The 19,948-nt window shown below is 52.9% G+C and overlaps 1 protein-coding gene and 1 long non-coding RNA gene across 2 annotated transcripts in view; one reads left to right on the top strand and one right to left on the bottom strand.

Moving 5' to 3' along the window:
• Window positions 1-2,882: 2,882 nt before the first annotated feature.
• Window positions 2,883-6,786, bottom strand: LOC113196469 (uncharacterized). The gene is made up of 3 exons (XR_003302551.2): window positions 6,651-6,786; window positions 4,384-4,630; window positions 2,883-3,116 (listed from the first exon to the last, which is right to left on the bottom strand). It is a non-coding gene; the product is annotated as an uncharacterized LOC113196469 (long non-coding RNA).
• Cyth1 (cytohesin 1) overlaps window positions 5,364-19,948 on the top strand; it is a 68,011-nt gene continuing 53,426 nt past the window's right edge. Inside the window, exon 1 of the mRNA XM_026408405.2 lies at window positions 5,364-5,476. Within this exon, the coding sequence (XP_026264190.1) occupies window positions 5,455-5,476 (22 nt within the window). The 5' untranslated portion in view covers window positions 5,364-5,454. The remainder of the gene's footprint in view (window positions 5,477-19,948) is intronic.

Raw genomic sequence — 19,948 nt, 5'->3', positions numbered from 1 at the left:
ACGAAGACAGCCAAATTATCCCTTCCAAGTTATGATAGGGCCTAATGGAGCAGCTTACGAGTGGGTTTGACAGGGACCTGTGGTCAGGAATAACACACCCCTAGCCAGCAGACACACATGCAACCCCAGCAAACGTTGTCCTTATTACATGGGAGGGCCACCGAGGTGTTTGTTTTATTTTGTCTTCCAATCGTAAGTATTTGTTTCACACTATTAAGAATCATGACCTGCTGTTTGAGAAATTCTGTCCTAATGGAGCAATGTCAGGGAACAATTCCAACAGCCACCCTGCTCACCGATGCTGTGAATGGCACTGCTGGTACCCTCCCCAAGTCTCCACGTCTGTGGGGTTTTGGTTTAGCCGACAGGACTGCAGTGCCGATGGTGAGCACCAAGCACTGCTGCCGCAGCCCGGCTGGCTGGGCAAAATAACAGGGGGTGACGAGCAACTTGTGTAGATTGATACAGCAGGAGTGGGAGCCATTTATTATAGGACAACAGAGGTATTTATACATTCCACACAGCTGATCTAATTAACATTAACTAGATACATCAGTCAACCAATAAGGAATCTCCACACTTAATGGCTCGCTGGCGTTACTTCACAAACCACTCTCTCTGGCATTTTGCCAGGTGCCATCTAGACTTGTTTACAAATTCTAACATTTCCCCCTTTTGTTTAATTTAAGTAACGACCATAGTGGTTTTTACACAAACACCATAAATAACCTGCTACAAACAGAAGGGGAGGATACAAAATGCCACAATACCAAGCCACTTGATGGCTCCATGCAAGAAGCCCTTGGAAAAATTATACCAGCAATGACACCGTTAGCAAAGATACCGAGTTACAATTTGTTGTAGATTACAGTTTGTTGTCTCAGTCCAGGTAAAGCAGTGTCTCGATAGATTAACTCACAGTCCAGGTAAATCACAGTCCGGGTGAGTTCTGCAGGCAGCTAGCTTAAATCACAGTCCAGGTAAGTTCTGTAGGCAGCTAGCTTGGTCCAAAGTCTTGTCCGGTTCTCAGCCGAAGTTTCGTCTGGTTTTCAGCAACACTGGAAATTCTTCCACCCTCGTTTTCACCGGCACTGGGACGAAGGCAGGAACTCCGGCAATGATGCTAAAGAAAATCCTGTAGTATTCCAGCAGGCACTAAGAAAACAACCTTCTGAACAATTTAGTACATTATCTCAAGGTTTTTTTTTACATTTGAAATAAGCCTTCCCGCTCCCTGGGCGGGGGGGTGGGGGGGTGGGGGGGTGGGGAAGAGCCGGCTGCCGCCGCTTGGAAGGTCCTTGCTACGCCATGATTCGCTCTCGCACGTGGCAGCCTCCATAGCACCGATTCACGCACCCTCCGGTAACAAAAAGTATTCAGTAATAGCCTTTTGCTGCAACTTTTTTCCTGATAATCCTTCTTCTTCTGAACTTTCTTTTTCTTTCTGACTAGAGTTCCTGGGCTTCCATCAACACATGCCTTAACTGCTCTTGGTTCCACTGGGGTACCTCCTTCCCTTAGTAATTTACTTCTCACCCCTTCCATATTTTCGTCATAAAGACAATACAATACACTGAGACAAAACAAGACACAAACATACTGTATCAATCTTCTCCATTTTCTCGAAATGGCCATTTTTCCTCTCGCCCTATCTGTCTAGGGACGAGCAGATTTGCTCCTGTCCTATCTACGGACGGGCAGCTTGTTTTTTTTTTTTTCCGTCATTTACCCCCGAGTGTCCCGGGGCTCCCCATAACGGGCCACCATCTGCCGCAGTCCCGCTGCAGCAGAATAACCGGGGGGTGACCAACAACTTGTGTACATGGATACAGCAGGAGTGGGAGCCGTTTATTGTAGGACAGGAGGGGTATTTATACATTCCACACAGCTTATCTAATTAACATTAACTAGATACATCAGTCAACCAATAAGAAATCTCCACACTTAATGGCTCGCTGGTGTTACTTCATAAACCACTCCCTCTGGCATTTTGCCAGGCGCCATCTAGACTTGTTTACGAACTCTAACATTTCTCTGGCAAAATGCCAGGCGCCATCCTGACTTGTTTACAGACTCTAACACACTGCTGTCTCTGTTCTCTTCCCAGCCTTGGTCAGGAGGGAGGCATACCTGTACACTGCTAGGGAGGAAAGCAGCTCAGAAATGTCAGGAGCCTTCCTGTGACTCGGGCTGGAGGAGAAGTAATGGACCAAATGGACATAAATTTGGGGCAGAGGCACAGGGCTCCACCGCACCTGGGTTAGGCAACTGAGATTCACAAGGTCAAAAGAGTCAATTCAGATGTCCTGCATCTAAGCCCATAGGAATAGAATGCAGTGGGGCCACCAGGTACTTGGGCCCACCTCACAGACACAGGGTCGCCTGTGGAACCAGGCTATCTGGAGACATCAGGGAAGGTTAAGTTCATGAATCCAAGAGAATCAGCCTTGGGTCTGGGTATATAGTTCAGTAGTAAAGCACTTGCTTAGCATGCATGAGGTCCTAGGTTCAATTCCCAGCACCTCAAAAACAAACCACAAATTGGGGAAATGCACACATGTGTGGCAATGAAACAACAGAAGCAGTCTTTTAAGAGAGGGTGATAGGGTATACAGGGTAAGCATCTAATATACTACAGTTTTTTGAAAGAAGCATACATGTAGAGGATATGCCTAGGACAGTAGGGGCTCTCCTAGAAGTTCAAAAGATAGCAGGCCTGTCAAGTTCTGGGTCAAGCAGTTCAGAAGACTGAGAAATTTTGTTTGTGCATGAATAGTTTTCTGAGCCCAGGAAGCGTGGGCCAAGGCTGCACACCCACTGGAAGGAAAAATCAGGATCCATTAGGCTGATGATAGGTTGAAATCAGTGTCATTTATTGGAAATAGTCAGCAGTTAGATGAGTTTGAATGGAAGACAATGATAGATATGTAATGAGATCAGTTGTGGGTGGAGGCCAGCATGTATGGATGAGAAACAGGTCCAGATGGGATACTTGTCCAGGTCACAGTCTAATTAAAAGCAGATGAAAAACAAAAGCAGTCCCCCAATTCATTTATTTCTTTTCCATGGGAGGAAATCACTTTGTTTTTGAGAGCCAGGTCAACAGCAGGGGAGTCCTAGAAGGAAGGCATATTTTAGGATTGGCCAGTAATGAAATAGGTCTCTGAGTGGGAAGGTCACACCTTCTCTGATGGAAACTTCCCAGAGAGGTCCTGATACCTTTTAGGAACATGGCCAGAGCCTTGGGCCAGTTCTCCAGCAGCCCTGGGTGTGGCATACTGTCCAGTGGCATACACAGGAGGCTCAGGGCAGCCCTGTGTGGACGCATGACCTTGAAGCTCCCTTACAATGAAGATTCTTGTAATTTTACAGCAGGCACCAAACCAAAAGCTACTGCTACCAGGAATGGCATTTTTTAAAATAAAAAAGTAATGTGCTCGCACGATTAAAAACCAGACAGTGGACAGAGACAATGACAAAGTAAGCACAGAGTGACAAGGAAGTCCCAGCTTCTCCTTTCCCAGTTGATTCCCATTAATTGTTCTGTGTCTCCTTCCAGAACATGCATGACAGCAGCCCCCACACACAGGTGGCATTTGTATCTATCCACGAGGTTTCCCAAGTGGCAAGTGTAAGCTGGTGTGCTGGGGACTAAGGCCATTAAAACTGTAGGGGCTCTGAACCACAGTGAGGCCTGCAGCCTGAGGAAGGAAAACTGGCTCAGAACAGGAGGAGTCTCACGACAAGTTTTGTGGCTTTTACTCCACTTTTGGCTAGTCTTAAAACCCCCCAGAAGTCCAGGGATTCCCATGGAGCTCTCCAGGCACTGTTCTGTGTGGGGGCGGGAGCCACGAGTCACTGGAGGGGGACCAGGCTGTTTCTGGGGCTGCCATTTGGCAGCTTTGGGATTTTCCTCTTTATCACAAAGAAAGAGAAAAAGGTCCCCAAATGTCCCAGTGTCTCATTTAGTCCTTTTTTTTTTTTTTACATTCTCTTCCTCTATTTTGAGTATTTCTTTCCCCTCCACTCCCCTCCCCTCTTCTTCTTCCTTCCCAGGCTGGTCTTGAATTTCTGGGTGATTTTCCTGTCTTAGGCTCCATAGTAACTGGAACTCCAGGTGCAGGCCACTGCATCTGGTCATTAGAGAATTATTTGAAGGGGCCAAGTAGGAGCTTGGTGGGCTAGGAGGGTTTTTTCTTTTTTTTAATATTTATTTTTTAGTTTTAGGTAGACACAATATCTTTATTTTGTTTTTATGTGGTGCTGAGAATCGAACCCAATGCCTCGAGCATGCATGCCAGGCGAGCGCCCAGTTGAGTCACATCCCCAGCCGGCTAGGAGGGTTTTGTATGGTATATTGCATGATCCCAGACAGGAACTTACCACCTCATCATATCTCATCTCCTATGTGTGTGATGGGATCCTTTGACCCCTTTGGACTTCAGTTTTTCTTTTTCTTTCTTTTTTTGTGGCATTGGAGATGGAACTCAGGGCCTCTCTCAAGCTAGGCAAGCTTCTGCTACTGAGCTGAATCCCCAGTCCCCGGCATCAGTTTCCTTGTCAGTTCACAGACCAGGATATTCTTTAAGGCTCATTTGCTGGTTCATTAGTTCATCAATTCTGCTGACACCTATTGGGGAATAGATGTAACCTTCATATGAGCAGCTAATGCTCAACAGTCAACTCAACTGGTCTGCCCAGAATAGGCAAATAAAACACCTAGGGAACAGTCGGGACACGTGTGAATCTAAGAGGTGTATGATTCAGGATCACTAAAATCCTGAAGCTGGGAGCTGAGATGTCCTCCTTTGAAACTTGACCCAGGTAAATTCGGAGGGCAGGTGAAGAAATATAGCAGTGGACTCACATTCATTATGTGACTGTTCAGATGGCAGTAAATGAGTTCAAATAGCTTGGCCTCCTTGGCAAGATGGGGTGGGGCCTGACTTTGCAGGTGGATGTCACCTAGGACCACCATGTCCTTCCATGCACTCACGACCTTGGGCTTTTGTGGGCAGCCTGGCAGTGGGCCAGGTCCGGTGCGCCACCCTCTAGGGCCTGTGTCACCCTTACGAAACCCGAAACCCGAAACCTGCTCGTCCCCGCAGAGGCAGGCGTGGGCGGGGCTTATTCTGGAGGCGCGGCTTGGGGCGGGGCCAGAGGCAGGCGGAGCCTCGGGTGGACGCGCGTGCGCAGGGGCGGACCTGGGAGGCAGCCCCGTGCTCTGTGTGTGTGTGTGTGTGTGTGTGGGGGGGGGGGGCGGGGGTGCGCGCGCGCGGGGGGGCTGGAGGGTGGAGCCTCGTGCTGGGGCGGGGCCCGGTCCGCGCGTGCGCGCGCTGGGTTGCGCGCGTGGGGGGCGGGGCTCCGGGTCGGGCTGGGGTGCGCCGGAGCTCGGCGGGACGCGGGCCGCAGCGGGTGAGAGCCGCGACCCGGGCCGGAGCCCGGCGCCGCGCCATGGAGGAGGACGACAGCTACGGTGAGTGTGGCCGCGCGTCCTCGCTGCCGCCGAGCGCCTGGCCCTGCCGCCCCGGGCGCTGCGGCGGCCGGTGCTTCCCGGGGACGGTGGTGCGGGACGCGGAGCCCTGGCGGCGGGGCAGTGCGCCGGCCTCCGTGGGGCGGGGGGCGCCGGGCCGGGGCCGTGGCGCCGGGGCCGGCCGGGGCGGGGGGCGCGTGGTCGGGGTCTCTGACGCGGAGGGCCGAGGTCGCCGCCGGCGTCAGGGGCCGCCGGGGCCGGGGTCGCAGGGGCCAGGGTCCTCGGCCCGAGGGTCTCGCGGGGCGGCGGGCGCCCGGATCTCGGCGGCGAGTGTCTGGCCGCCGCTGTCAGCCGCCTGGCCCGCGCCCCGGTTTCCGGCCCTCTGGGTGCTGGAAGTTGAGTGCCCCGGTCCAGCTCTTTGTTCCGAAATGACAGAGCCGGCGCGGCCCGGAGCCTGGACGGGTGCCCCCCGCCGACCTGGGACCCGGGCACCCTGGGCCGTGTTCCTGCAGGCTACTGTCTGAAACAGCTCCTGGTCCCCACGTCTGTCCCTGGGGCCTGAGGGCGCCTAGGGGGGGACCAAGTTTGCACTCCTGTCTGCAGAGAGAAGGGTAACGACACCTACAGTCGCCCTCAATTGGACAGAAACTCCTTTCAGATTTTCCTGGCATCGTAGCAGTTGGCCATCAGCCAGAGCACTGGCCCCTGCGGTAGCTGGACATCTCAGGAGTGGGACGAGGCTGTTTAAAATGCTTTAGGTCAGTTATTAACATTGTTTCCCTGAGTAATTGAAGAATGGCAAGTGGGATAAGTGGTGAACTCGGGGGTTTGATAGGGAAGCACAAATACAGAACTTAGAAGGCCGGGCAGCAAAGTGGGAGGAAGGCTGGCTCTTGACTGATGTGCCTGGCAGGGCTGGTTCTGATGTTTGAAGGAGCACACTTTGACATGGATATGTTAAAATGCCAAGGGACACTTGCTGTTAGGTTTTCTGTTTGTCTGCAAGTGAATAATGGAACTGCTTACTGAAGAGAGTTGGTGGGTAACCCTGAACCTCAGATGTGTGGACAGGGTATTGTCCTCCCCGAACCCTGTGGCACAGGCCTATCCTGCTCCCCTCCTTGCCTTCCAGGTAGAAGCAGTGTATGCTTTCCTTTTGTGGTGGAGGAGCACTCACCTGCTGGCCCCTCCAGACTCCTCCGGGTCTGTCCACTCTTAGGAAGCTTCCTTGGTACTGCCAGCTGCCAGTCTCTCTGCCGTCCCTGGGATCCCACTGTTCTGCCATGCTTTGTTCTTGTCTCCTCCCTGGTGTTCTGGCCTGCTGGGTGAGGCAGGAAGCCGTTGGTCAGGTTACTTTTAACACAGTGATTGCTTTGCCACCAAGCATGACTCGTCATGTACTTGGAAGGGGTAAATGGAAGCAGGGTGTATTAGTTTCCTATTGCTGCTTTAACAAATTAACTCAAATGCAGGGGCTCAAAACAACACAGATTTATTATTTTACAGTGCTGGAGGTCAGAAATCGAAGTACAAAATAGTCTCACGTGGCTAGAACCAAGGTTTCACGTGGGCTACATTCCTCTTGGAGGCTGGAGAGGCCAGTCGGCTTCCTCACCCTCTCTGACTCCAGGGCCACCTGCTTCCCTTGGCTTGGGGCCCACTTCTTTCCTCAAACCGTGCAGGTAGCATCCATCCCTCTGCCCTCCTGCCTTCCACTTATTAGGACCTCTGGAGTGCCTCAGACCCACCTGGATCTGGAAAAGGAATGGAGCCTCATTTCTTGTACAGCCTTAATCTCTCGCTTGCTGTGTGGGTGATGAGTACACAGGCCCTGGGGTATTAGAACATGGACTTTCCCCCTTTTTTACTGTGCTGGGGATTGAACCCAGGGGCACTGTATCCCCCAGCTAAGTCCCCAGCCCATTTTTTGTTTTTTCATTCTGAGACAGGCTCTTAAGTTGTAGAGGCTGGCTTAAGCATGTGATCCTTCTGCCTTAGCCTCCCAAGCAGCTGGACGTGGACATTTTTTCAAACCTGCTGACCACACAGGGAGATGAGAAGGAAGTTTATCTTCCCTTTTGTACAATTTTAGAGTGTCAGTTTTTAAAAATTTGAAAGAACCGAAAAGATTGAACGAAAGACTCCCTGCTCATAGGGTCACCCCACAAAAAGTACCTCCTGACCTAAGATGATCACATGAAGCCACAGCTTCTGCTGGTTCATAGTTGGCTTGTCTCCAGACTGTCCCTTTCTGTGGCGGATGACATGGGATCCACCTGCTGCAGATCAGAGAGCCCGTGCAGTGTCATGCCTGCGGCCCCTCAGGCCGTCACTGTTCCTTCTAAATAAACTCCTTGATATTTGATTTCCGTAATAATGAGAATCTCACATCCTTTAAGTTTTTTTAATAGACTAATGTTTTAACTGTGCTTTTCCTCCTGTCCCTGCCTTTAAGTCGGTACAGTTACCTGAGTCATCCTAGGACACTCCACCACGGTTTTCAGCTTGTATCTTTGGGAAAATGCCTTAGAATTCGGCATTTTATTTATTTATTTTATTTTTATGTTTTTAAATATTTGTTTTAGTTGTAGGTGGACATGATAACTTTTTTTTTTTTTTTTTTATGTGATGCTGAGGATCAAACCCAGTGCCTCATGCATGTGAGGCAAGCGCCCTACTGGAGCCACAACCCCAGCCCCAGAATTTGGCATTTTAAAAGAACAGGCTGGGGCTGGGGCTCAGTGGAAGAGTACTTGCTTAGCAATGGGTTTGATCCTCAGCACCACATAAAAACAAACAAGTAAAATAAAGCATTCTCTCCATATACAACCACAAAATAAGTAAATAAATTAATAAACCCCATCTGTGGAACCCATGGTATGCTGAAAAAAGAGAGCCAGTCTCAGGTGGCCCAGTTAGAGGATTTCAGAAGCAGACATGAAGGCCTTTCTGGACTGCAATCCCCTCTGGTGTCCCCTAGACAGAATGTGCATGGGCTGTGCCTTGGACGAGTGTGAGAGGAGACATGCTGGGGAGTACCTCCAGTCAGACTTGCTCACCTGTGCTCATCTGTGCTCAGAAAAACAGAAAATCTACAGTTAATCTTTCATACCTTGTCCTTATGCCTGACACACGTATGTGAACCTGCGCCGTGTGTTTCTGTGTAGATCTGTACGGGGCAGCAAACACAAGTCATAGGCTGTCACTCGGTGGGAGGCGTGTCGGGGCTGTCCAGAGTGCTCCATCCTGCGGGACTGGGGTGTCATCAGTTTGGGACTGCACCTTCACTTTAATTCATTTCTAGGCCTCTTTGTTTAGAATCATTTCTATATAAAATTTAAAATGAGTACTTGGAGTCTGCTATCCTCCTCATAGCAAATGCATATCATACTTCTTATTTTTGCTCTTTTCAAAAACTGAGCTTCATTTAGGCAAGTTGTCAACAGAATTTATAATTTTAAGGTAAGTTTTCAACTAAAAAGCAAGGTTGCCTCTTAAAAAGAGAGAGAGACAGAGATCTGCAAAATGTCCTTTACTTTTTCAGCTTCTGAATTTCCTTAATTTACACTCAGCTTTCATGTAGTCTTCATATTCAGTTGTAGTTTCATTATCTGATGCAGGCAAATAGAACCTGTTTTAAGTTAGACTATCAGTGTTTCAACAGAGTTGAGTTTCCCAGTGGAGGGAGAGTGGGACGGGCAGTCTCAGTTGATTCGCGTGTACCTGGACTCCTGAGGTGCATTTGCCTAAGAGCGACCCTCTTCTCTCCAGTTTGGCCCTCTAGGGAGAAGTCTGGGGATGCGGAAGGCAAGGGTGAGAAGAAAGGACACAAAGACAGCCCCAAGCCTTCAGGGTCACTTTCATCTGTTACTTCTGTCCTTCCATCCCCTTCCCCAAGGGTCTGGACATGGTTGGGTGTGGCCCAGGAAGCTCAGGGGACCTCAGGAGAAGTAGCCCTGTGGTCTAGGATGGTGGCTGGCCTTCCCACCGAGGTCACCGCAGGGCTGGGTACCCAGGGTGGGGTGAAGCATGGGCGTGGAGGGCAGCCCACCCGTGGAGCAGGGCCTGACCCCAGTGCCCGTGCCTGGGTTGGTGCTTCAGCAGTGGGCCTGGTTTTGAGGGAGGGGAGCTGTGCTGTAGGCATGAACCTCCGTGTCCACGTGCCCACGGGGGGAGGCAGGTGTGCTGGGTCAGGGTTTGTTACAAAGCCCTGGGAAAAAGGAGACTATCAAGATCACAGGAAGACCTGATCACGCTGTACCATGAGCCGTGGAGACCTGTGGGTGAGGGCTGGTGAGAGGTTTGAACAAGAAAAATAATTGTTAAGCTTTTTTCTTTCTTTTTTTTTTTAAAGTTTGGGATTGGTAATTATCTAAAAACTGGACATTTAGGGAGGGTGTTCAAGTTGTCCAGAGCTGCTTGGCCTCTTTCTCTGAAAACACTGAGCTTGTTTTCTTCTTTGGATAGTCCCAGTATTTCCCGACTACATGGCTGTACTTCCTGACTTCCCAGTTCTCCATGGCAAAAGGAAGAGGTGTGTTTGCCTCACGGGACACTCTCCTGAAAAGACATGGAGATGATGCCTGTGCTGCTTCTTGGGGACTTCTAGCTCTTGGCAGGCCTCTGGGACCCCCCTGAAGTCCCATGTTCAAGTCTCCGTGTGTGTGCGTTTTTGGAGGCCTCTCAGGAGGTGTGGGCCCTGGGGTCCCCTCTCAGCATGCTGTCAGACAGCCATCCGCAGGTCCCAGCTGGGGTTGGTGGTGGAGAGCCTCAGCTCTCCCAGGGTGGGTCCGCGGGGCCATGTTTCTTGACTAGCTTCTGTGGGAGCCCTTGCTTCCTTAGCTTCAGACTTCACCCTCACGCCACACGAGAGGAGTTGGCCCTGAAGAGATCAGCTTCGGGGTGATGGAGTGGAGGTGCCAGGTGTGGGCAGCAGCCCTGGCAGGCTGCTGCTGCAGGGCAGTGAGAGGTCCAGCCCAGGGGAGGCAGCTCAGCAGCTGTTGAGGAGCAGCAGAAGGCAGCGAGTCCCTCCTGGGGGAGGCCACAGGCAGGGCTGGGTCGCCACTCCCATCCCCCACCCCAGTGGAGCAGGAGGCTTCCTGTGCAGGTGTCTAGCCTGATGCACAACCCCTTCTTGTTTTCTGAAACAGATGGCTCCCATTGTCCGAAAACTTCACTGTAAATTTAACAATTCGCTTTTATTAAAGAGCACACTTTTGTGAAGTGAGGGCTTTCTTAGAAGATCTAGAGCACGAGGTTACCACAGTCACGCATTCCGGGGCTTTCCGTGTTCCTGGGGCTGACGTTAGCTTGTCAGAGAGTGTGAGCACTTTTAGGATTCTTGATGCATGGTGCCAGTTTGCTTTGCAAAAGGACCATACAGTGTACTCTGTTCCTGACTGTGTTTGGGGACATGTACTTCATCAGTACTTGCTTATACTTGAGCAAAAGCCTTTCTGAAAACTCTTACCGAGTGGTTACCAAGAGTGCCTCATTAAACCTGTTTATTATTAACTAGGTTGAAAGAGCTTTTTGCATTATTTGTGTATTATGAATTGGCTCTTTCATATGGGACAATGACTTATTTACTTAACTGAGGTAAACCACTTTTGCAGGGTACTGAGGATTCAACGCAGGGGCACTCGACCACCGAGCCACATCCCCGCCCTATTTTGTATTTTATTAGAGTCAGGGTCTCACCAAGTTGCTTAGTGCCTCGCCATTGCTGAGGCTGGCTTTGGACTCACACTCCTCCTGCCTCAGCCTCTGAGCCACTGGGATTACAGGTGTGCACCACCATGCCAGCAGGTGAACCACTTTTATGGTCCCTTCGGGTGATGGCCCCTTTCCTCCCCCTGAGGTTTTAGGTGTGGGAAGTAGAGGCAGTTCTGGCTGGAGTTTGGGCCAGGCTTTGACTAATTGTAATCACTTGTTTGCCTTTCCTTGATTTTTCTCCTAAAACCAAAGCTCCCTCCACCATCTGTTGTCTTCTGGCCAAGAGCTCTGCTCTGGAGGAAGTAGGTTGAGCAGAACTTGCGCCTGGTTATGGGAGGCCGCCCTGCGTGCGGGCCGCTTGCTCCTTTCTAAGTGTGCCACCTGTTAGACAAAAAACGCTTTCATACACACTTCCTGTGTTCCGGGATCCGGTGGGGTGCTTCCTCTGCTGTGGGAGCCAGCTTATTTCATGGGGGCAGGGTCACCTGGCGAAGGAGGAGGCCTGGCCTGCGGTGCAGGGGTTGGAGAAGACGGGGCTTCTGAAGAGGCCCTGCCCGAACCTGCCCCGCGCTCCGCTTTGCACTTCGCCTTGCGCTGCTTCTTGGTTGCCTCTAATTGTTGTTGCTTAGTTTCAGTTGCAATAACAGAGGCCTAGAGGAGGTGGAACGTCATTTAGAATGTTCCAGAAGTGAGTCCCACATCCTCTCAAGCTGCTGGTGCTGCTGTTTTGCTTCTGTCTTTGCACTGACTACAGAAAACACCACCCAGGGGAGGGCAGGGGGTTTCCGCGACTCTGTTGTCGGGGTGTCACGTCATGTCTGCTGCTCTTGCGGCTCGGTGGTGGGTAGTGGCGCCTCCCTGTGATGGCTGGCGTGTGCTCAGGTGTCCCCTTTCCTCACTGTAGGAGGCTTCCGCTTGAGGAGCAGGCACTGTTAGTCTGTCCTGACGTTGGTAACGTGGGCATGGACGCTGGGCTTGGGGAAGGGCTGTGAGCAGTGCGGGGCTTGTTCAGTCAGTAAGCGTCACCTAGGCCATGCCAGCCCTGTCCCCACGGATGCCTTGAGCCTCCAGGAGGCAGAGATGGGGCACACTGAGAAGATGGGTCGGAGTGGACGTGGCAACATGCATACGGAAACCTTGGGCAGATGCAGAGGGCAGTGGCAGGCTGTGGGTTGGGAGGGACCTGGACTGGGCAGGGAAGGTCCTGGGGAGCTGGCACTCGAGTGGACCTTGCCCGACCAGTAGGTGCTAACTAGGGGAGCTGCGAGCAAACACCCCGTAGGCCGAGAGCAGGGGAGGCGAGGCCTGAAGCAGTATGGCCTCCGGGAGCTGCCAGTGGCTCTGCGCCTGGAGCGGCTGCAAGGGAGGGGCCCAGAAGCAGGTCACAGAGAAGGGACAGCCACTGAGGTGTGAGGTCAAGGACTTGCTTATGCTTGAGCCACGCAGAGAGGTCCAGACACCTCAGGAAGGGCCTAACCATCGTTTTATGACGGTGCAACCCTAGTTGGCAGCACAGTGACCCTCAGAACTGCCATGACCTTTCAGGGGAGCACGTGGTGCAGTCCTGGGCAGCAGGAGTGCAGGAGGAAGGAAGGAGTTGCAGACAGTGAAGGCAGGTAGGGAGGTTTGGTTATGTACTTGGGAGGTGTCGCTGGACTTAAGGCCAGGCCAGGCTCTGTCTGTGGATGATTCCACGAGAGGAGTCCCACGAGGGTCTGATTTGAGATAGGAGTTGACAAGTACAGTGTTATGCGGTACTCACAGAGAGTCCCCTGAAGGAGCCACTTGGACCAGTTGGATTTGCACCTGGAAGTTGACATGGAGGGAGGGCACCCAGGGATGGTGGCTGAGGGTGACATTTTGGCACAACCCTCTGAGGGCTGCTGGAGGAAGAGGTCTGGAGGGGACCTTGCAGGTGAGGTGCGTTGCCTTTCAGGTAACCCTTTGTTTTTAATTTTGGGGATATTTAAGACTGTTAGTTTTTTTAAAAATATGCCTTCTGAAAGTTATCCTGAACCAGCCTGGAGCAGTGTTCCTGGGGGCTCCTGTTTCCTTTTGTCTCTCTGGCTTCCGTGCACAGCAGCTGCAGACCGCATGTGCGGGCAGCCTGTTCAGCTTAAGTTACTTTCTCCTGTGTTCTCTGGTCCCCTGAGGTAGTTTCCAGCTGCCCTCACGATGGGAACAGAGAGTCGCCCGATATCTGGCTGTGTCCTGGCCCCTTCAGCTGCTGCCCAATGCCCCCCCCATGTCCTGCCATCCTCTGCAGCCGTGTGTCTGGGTGCACTCCCACCTGCTCGACCCTGGCGCTGCCCTGGGTGCCGATGGAGGGCCCCAGCCTGGTTCACTCATCCTCCCATCACCCATGCTGAGAAAACATGCACTTCTGCTCCTTCTTGCCGCCTAAATCGTCTGTCCAGCCTCCACCTGCCCACACGCAGGGCGGCCTCACACAACCAGGTGCAAGTTCTGCTCAACCACAGCTGCCCTGCACTGGCCTTTACCCAGCGACCTGGATCTTCCACAAATTCTGGTCACCCGACCACAAAATGTACTCTGGCTCCAGAGAACCCTGAAGGCCAGGTTGCCACCATGACGCCCACTTACCAGAGGTCCTGGAGGACGGGGACTCTCATACCACACTGCCAGTGGGGTCACCCCACACAGGCTCAGCAGCCCAGTCCCACGTCCCAGGAGAAGTCCCGAGGTCTAGAAATGGAGCGCACACCATCGCAGGAGGCACAGCCTGTGAACTGAGAGCAGAAGCACACGTGGACGGAGAGGAGGGGCAGACAGCAGAGGGAGCCAGGGCCTAGGCCTGCGGCCCTCGCAGGTCATCCCCGTCCTCAGCCCCAGACTCCGCAGAACAGGATCCCTGGGTGTCCGTCTTCTCCCACCAGTGAAATGGACGCAGCGTCTGGTCCTACCCCCGGGGCAGCTGAGGGCTACCTGGGAAAATGCTCAGCAATGAAGGCCATGCACAGCCGCGGTCAGCTACCACTGCAGAGTAGGGCAGCAGCAGCCCCTGCTTGGCCTCAGTGCCTCATCGACCCCAATAGTGAGGTGGCTTGCTCACCCAGAAAACAAAGACAGGGGACGCCTGCTGGTGCCACCCCACAGCAATGTCAGCTGGACCAACAGCCCACACGGTGAGCTCTGAGAGCCGGCTGGTGCTTCCAGAGCCCCGTGTAACGTCGGCGCTGTGCCGGGGACCAGCTGAGGCCCTCCTGGTCTTCTCGCGGCCAAGGTGCGCACTGGGCTTCTGCCTGCTGCCCTGCCCGCCCCCTCTGGCCCGTCTCCCCCTCCCCTCCCCATGGCTTGGTGCCGACTTACTAGAACAGGACTTCCTCACTCCCTGACTTGACAGCAGTGCCTCTTGGTTGCGCTCATCCAGACTGCAGAGTCCCAAGCAGGGAGGGAAAGTTCTGCTAGGTGCTAGGGCGGGAGTCGGGAGATGGGGAGGTGGCTGTCCAGCAGGATTTTGCCTTGGCCTGTGTTCTGGCTTTCAAGAGTGACCTGTAGTGAGCTGGGAGGCTCCTAAGCACCCGTGAAGCTCAGGAGGGCCAGCTGGTCCAGCTCCTGTTGCCTCTGATGCCCTGCCCTGTGCCCTGGGCAGAGCCTGGCAGTGCTCAGAAGCCCCACTGGGGCCTTCTCCTTGGCAGCCCTCCCCTTGCCAGCCCTTGCCCAGGTCCTTGTTCTCTCAACAGGACTTCACTAGGAGGACACAGGTCCCTCCTGCTCTCCTGGTGCCCTGGGGCTCATCCCTTGAATCCTGCTGGGGACGGTGTGGCTGGCCCTCTGCGGCTTGGTCTCTGGTTATTTGACCCAGCCCACATACTAACACAGGCCCTGGCACAATGGTGCTCGTTTTATTGACTGAACCGTCAGGTCTGCACAACCATCTGGTTTTTATAGAGAAACTAAGTCCCTGGGTGCCCGCGGACCATGAGACCAGAGCCCCTCGCCTCAAGCATGCTCCTTCCTGTCCCTTGTGTTGTTTGTGGTTTACCTGGAGGCTTGGTTGTTGCCCTGGCTGCGGGGTGAACAGCCGAGTCCCTCCGTGTTGACTTGTTGGAGGGTTCAGACACTTTCTGTGCCTTTCAGATTTCAATGCAGACCTAGAAAAGGGGGATTTACTTGAAAACCATGATCATTCTATATGTGAAAGGTGAGTGTAGCAAATGACCCACTGGGGCCAACATGGCCTGTGGCAAGGTGGTCTGTGGTGTGTGTCCACTTTAATCCAGGATGTATTAAGGCATTTGACAGATATATCTTGAAAGGGATTAAAACTTAGTCATTGGGCTGGGCGCGGTGGTGCACTCTTGTAACCCCAGAGGCAGCCTCAGCAATTTAGCAAGACCCTCAGCAACTTAGCACGACCCTGTCTCAAAAAAAACCCCACAAAACAAAACTGGAGACATGGCTTAGTTGCACAGCATCCCTGGGTTCAATTCCTGGAATCAAAATAATAAAAAAATAAATTGGTAGGTGGGTTTTTTGGTGTCTAAACGTGGTTAAGATAGCAGCTGGGTGGACGTCTTGGTGGAATGCTGCTTTGACGTGGGAATCTGCTGGACGTGTCCCCAGCATGCATCAGAGACAAAAGAGGGGCTCTGCTGTATTCACTTCATTGTTGCTTCTATAACAAGCTATTATAGATGTAGTGACTTGAACCAGCATACACTGAGTACCACACAGCTCTGGAGAAGTCTGCCCGGTCTCCCGGGGCTAACGTTGAGGCTCTGCCTGGACTGTCCTTCTGGAGCCCCTGAGAGGCCTCTTCTGCCCTAGAGGCCTCACACTCCTTGGCTCTCAGACCCTTCCTCGTCTTCAAAGCCAGTGGTGGCTGGTGGAGTCTTTCTCATGTCCCTCTGACAGGGACCCTCCACCTTTAAGGACCCTGGCACCTACCTGGGTGATGAGGACAGTCTCCCTCTCCTGTGGTCAGCTGAAGAGCATTTTGATGCATTTGCTACCTTTACGTAGTCTGCGAGCTCCTGGGGCCTTGCTTCTGGTGGGGCCAGCCATGCTGTCCTTCCTGCAGGCCTGCCTCTTTTCAAGGCTGTGGGCTCCGTCTGGCTTTCTCTAGTGCCTCGAGGTTTGGAAGCGCTGTCCCTAATGCAAGGGTCAGGGAAGTCGAGGCAGAAGCCACAGCAAGCCTTGGCCCTGGCCCTGTGTTCTGCTGCTCAGCAGCTGCTAGAAAGTTCCCTGGGTCAGAGGCTGTGTGGCTGCCCCAGCCCTGGGAGTGTTTCTCACTCTGCTTGGGAGCAAGGACAGCGCTCCTGTTTTCAGGTGGAGGACGCGAATCCACACGATGGGTCTGGATAGGGAAAAGGAGCAGCTATTCTAGAGGGAGGTCCTGGCAGGACAGTGTCTGGTGATGGGCTTCCCCTGCCACATGGTGGGCCTGGCTGAGGAGGAAGAAGCTGGACGCCAGTCCCCACCCCGACCACCCCCTGGGTTGTGCTCTAAGTTCCTTGGTTTAATTTCCATGCTGAATGGATTTCAAGGATGCAGAAATCAGTTTCTGCTAAATACTACTGTTCTTTCCCTTTTCTGCTTGCTGTTGCTTTAATCTCCCATTTCCTTACACATATAAATGTCTGTGTAAAGCATTCTAATGAGAGATCTGAACTTCAGCTTTAAAATATTACATAAGTAGCACATCGTTATACTAAAACATCAGCTGACAGGGACAAGCACATGGTTAAAGTCATGTGATGTTTAAAGGGTTTAATAGACTTCAGAAGTTAGAGCACTTTTAGCCCAGCATAGGGGTGTACCCCTTTCATCCCAGTGACTCAGGAGGCTGAGACTGAAGGATCACAAGTTCAAGGCCAGCCTCAGAAACCTAATGAGGCCCTAAAAAACTTAGCAAGACCCTGTCTCAAAATAAAAAGGTCTAGGAATGTGGCTTAGTGGTAAAGCACCCCTGGGTCCAATCCCTGGTCCAAAAAAGGAAAAAGAAGTTGGAGCACTTTTAATTCTCTACGTTATCATATCCCCAAGGCCATTTGATTTCTATACAAAAAACAGGTCACACCTTACTACTCCATCCCAGCCTGGAGCAAGAAGGGTGGAAGGAGGGGGCACCATGTTTGGGATCTGTCTGGTGGAGAAAGCCAGAACTTCAGGACACTGGGACCTGGGTGGCAGCAGCAGGTGTCTCCTCCAGCCTGCAGGGGAGCAAGCTCCAGCCACCTGAGCCTCAGTAAGGAGAGGGTAAGCTCACGTTCAGAGCAGTGGCTGAGCTCTTAGGGAGGGGAGGGATGGATGGCCACACGAGGCTGAGCAGAGGGGCCACTCAGCATCCATTATTAAGAAACGTGTACTTTATCGGCTCACATTTATATGTGTGGGGGAACATTTCTGTAACCTTTGTAAGGATTCAGATCAAACCCTGGCACCCAAACTGGGAGGGAGTTGCTGGGAAGGGGGCATGGGCATGGCTGTCTCTAACCACTTCACAGGTATCTGGGGAGGGTACAAAGACAAACGTCGTAGTCTCTTGGACAGCAGTGGTGACTGAGTAAGGGGGTGGCTTTGATTTCCAGAAGTGATATCATCAGATTTACTTGGCATCTGTAACTTTTAGAAAGCTAGGTGCTTGATGCTTTGTGAAAACTGAAATTACTTTTCACTGCTGTTTGAAGATGTTAAGGTCTAGCCAGGTGCGTGGTGAGCACCTGTACCTCCGCGGCTGGGGAGGCTGAGGCAGGAAGGTGGCTTCAGCCCATGGGTTCAAGGCCAGGATTTTCTTTTCTTTGCCTTTAGCATAAAAGAGCACCAGGCAGTGAGGAGCACAGCTGTCGGCCTGCGAGGGCAGACGCTGCCTGTGCCCTCAGAGCAGGCATGTAGGCATCTGCGTGCGCGGGTCCCGTGGTGCCCATGCAGCTGGAGGAGTCACATGTCCCCACGCGGTGAACACACAGGGTTTAAGTGACCTCCTTCAAGTTGATGGTCTGGCGAATTTGGATTAGGACCGTCGCTCCTGCACTTGACCAGTCTGTGGAATCACTTGGGTGAATTTTTTAAAACCATTTCTTCTGGGTCTGCTCTCTGGCCGTTTCTCATGAACTGGAGCCTGCAGGGGACTCAGGAGTAGTGAATGGAGGTGCACCTGCCTGGGTTCCACGGCAAGACTGGGCCTTGGGGGTGGGGTGGGGCTCCACCTGTGCCACGTCCCAGCCCTGGATACTTAAGGCTTCGACCTTCAGGACCCTCAGGCTTTCCTAAGTGCATTGGAGTGGCCTGCTCCTGTGCTGAGGGTGGGAAGGTCAAGGCTGCCTGGGCGGAAGGAGGCTGGGTGCCGAGTGGTGAGGACCGGACTGCGGGCAGCGAGGAGGGCAGCCGGCTGGTGTCGAGTGCGCGCCCCCAGCGCGGTCCTCTGAGTTACGTGGTTTTACTTTGGGCCACTCAGCATTCCCCTTAGAGGGCTGAGCTTTCAGAGGTTCTTAAGAAGAGGCTCAACGGATCAAAGAAGTAAAAAATAACCAAGCTGGGATTTTTTTTTTACTCCTTTATTATAGTTACCAAGTTTAACTACCCACCTACTTTGGCTTCCCAAGTGTCTCCGTGTGGTTTTCTCCTCTTTGAGGAGATGCCCTCCCTGTAGCTGCCGCTGTTGCTAGGCAGCCCCTGGACAGGTGCCAGCTGAGAGCCCCTGTCTGTGCAGCAGACGGGAAGTGGCCCAGATCCTTCACGGGTCCCTCCCAGGCAAAGGAGGGGCTTGGCACTGGGACACTGAGGCTGTGCCCCCTGTGTTGGGCAGTAGCCCAGCAGTGCCCTCCCTCGTGGTGAGCCAGCCTGCTGTGCCCTTTGACCCAGTCAGTGCCACCAGCAGCAGAAAGATGGGCAGCCTTGCAGCTTGGCACGCCCAGCAAGGATGTGCGGGCTGTACCCACGGCTGAACGTTGGTGGAGTGCTGTGCGTGGACGGCCCTGATAACCAGTCGCCACTCCTTTGGTTGCTCAGTGGTCTCCGCCTGGTTCTGGAGCAGATCACCCCGGGAATTCTCATTGATGAGACTTTGCCCGCCTTTCTCGTTGTTTTCCCAGGCCAGGTTCCCGTACGTGGGCGCTGGCCCTGGGGTCTGGCTCTGAGGCCTCCACGTGCAGGAGGTCCTGTTGCCCCCCTGCAGCGTGTGACGGGCTTCATTTGCCCTTCCCAGCACTTGGCTGCTGTTTAATCATTTAGCTTTTCCATGCAATTTTAAATGTCCGCTGTCTCCCTGTCAGTGCTATTGGTGGGATGAGCTTGCTCTGAGAACCGTGCCTGGAGTCTGCGCCAGAGCAGCTTGCAGGGCTTCTCCTCTGGACTTTGAAGTCACCTGTCCAGCACACTGGTGGCACAGCCCTGTGAGCCAGCTGCTCCACAGGCCCTGGTGATCAGACCTGGGCGAAGCTCTCAGGTCCCCCATTCTGGGTGGAAAAGGAGAGCTCTGACTTTTGCAGGAAGGGAAGCTCATTCCTCCGAGAGCAAGCAGCATGCGGTCTGCAGCTGTGGCGTTCAGGTGGGGTGTCCTGAGTTGGTCATGGGGAGACTTGTGCGCTTCTCCTTGGAAATGACTTTGTCTGATTTTCGCTGTTTGTTGGACTCAGGCCTGCAGTTGGGCTTTCCCTGACTTCTCAGGTTTCCTGTGTCCCTTGTGGCTGGCATGGCCTTTTATATGCACGTCTGTGACAGTGAGTCCACACAGACCATGACTTAGCTTTGACAGGCGGTAAGTTACTGCACTCTGTACAGAAAGGGGGGCCTATT

The sequence above is a fragment of the Urocitellus parryii genome, chromosome 7, assembly GCF_045843805.1.
Source record: "Urocitellus parryii isolate mUroPar1 chromosome 7, mUroPar1.hap1, whole genome shotgun sequence".
In the NCBI taxonomy this organism is placed as follows: Eukaryota; Metazoa; Chordata; class Mammalia; order Rodentia; family Sciuridae; genus Urocitellus; species Urocitellus parryii.
This window is presented reverse-complemented; position numbering and strand designations above follow the sequence as displayed.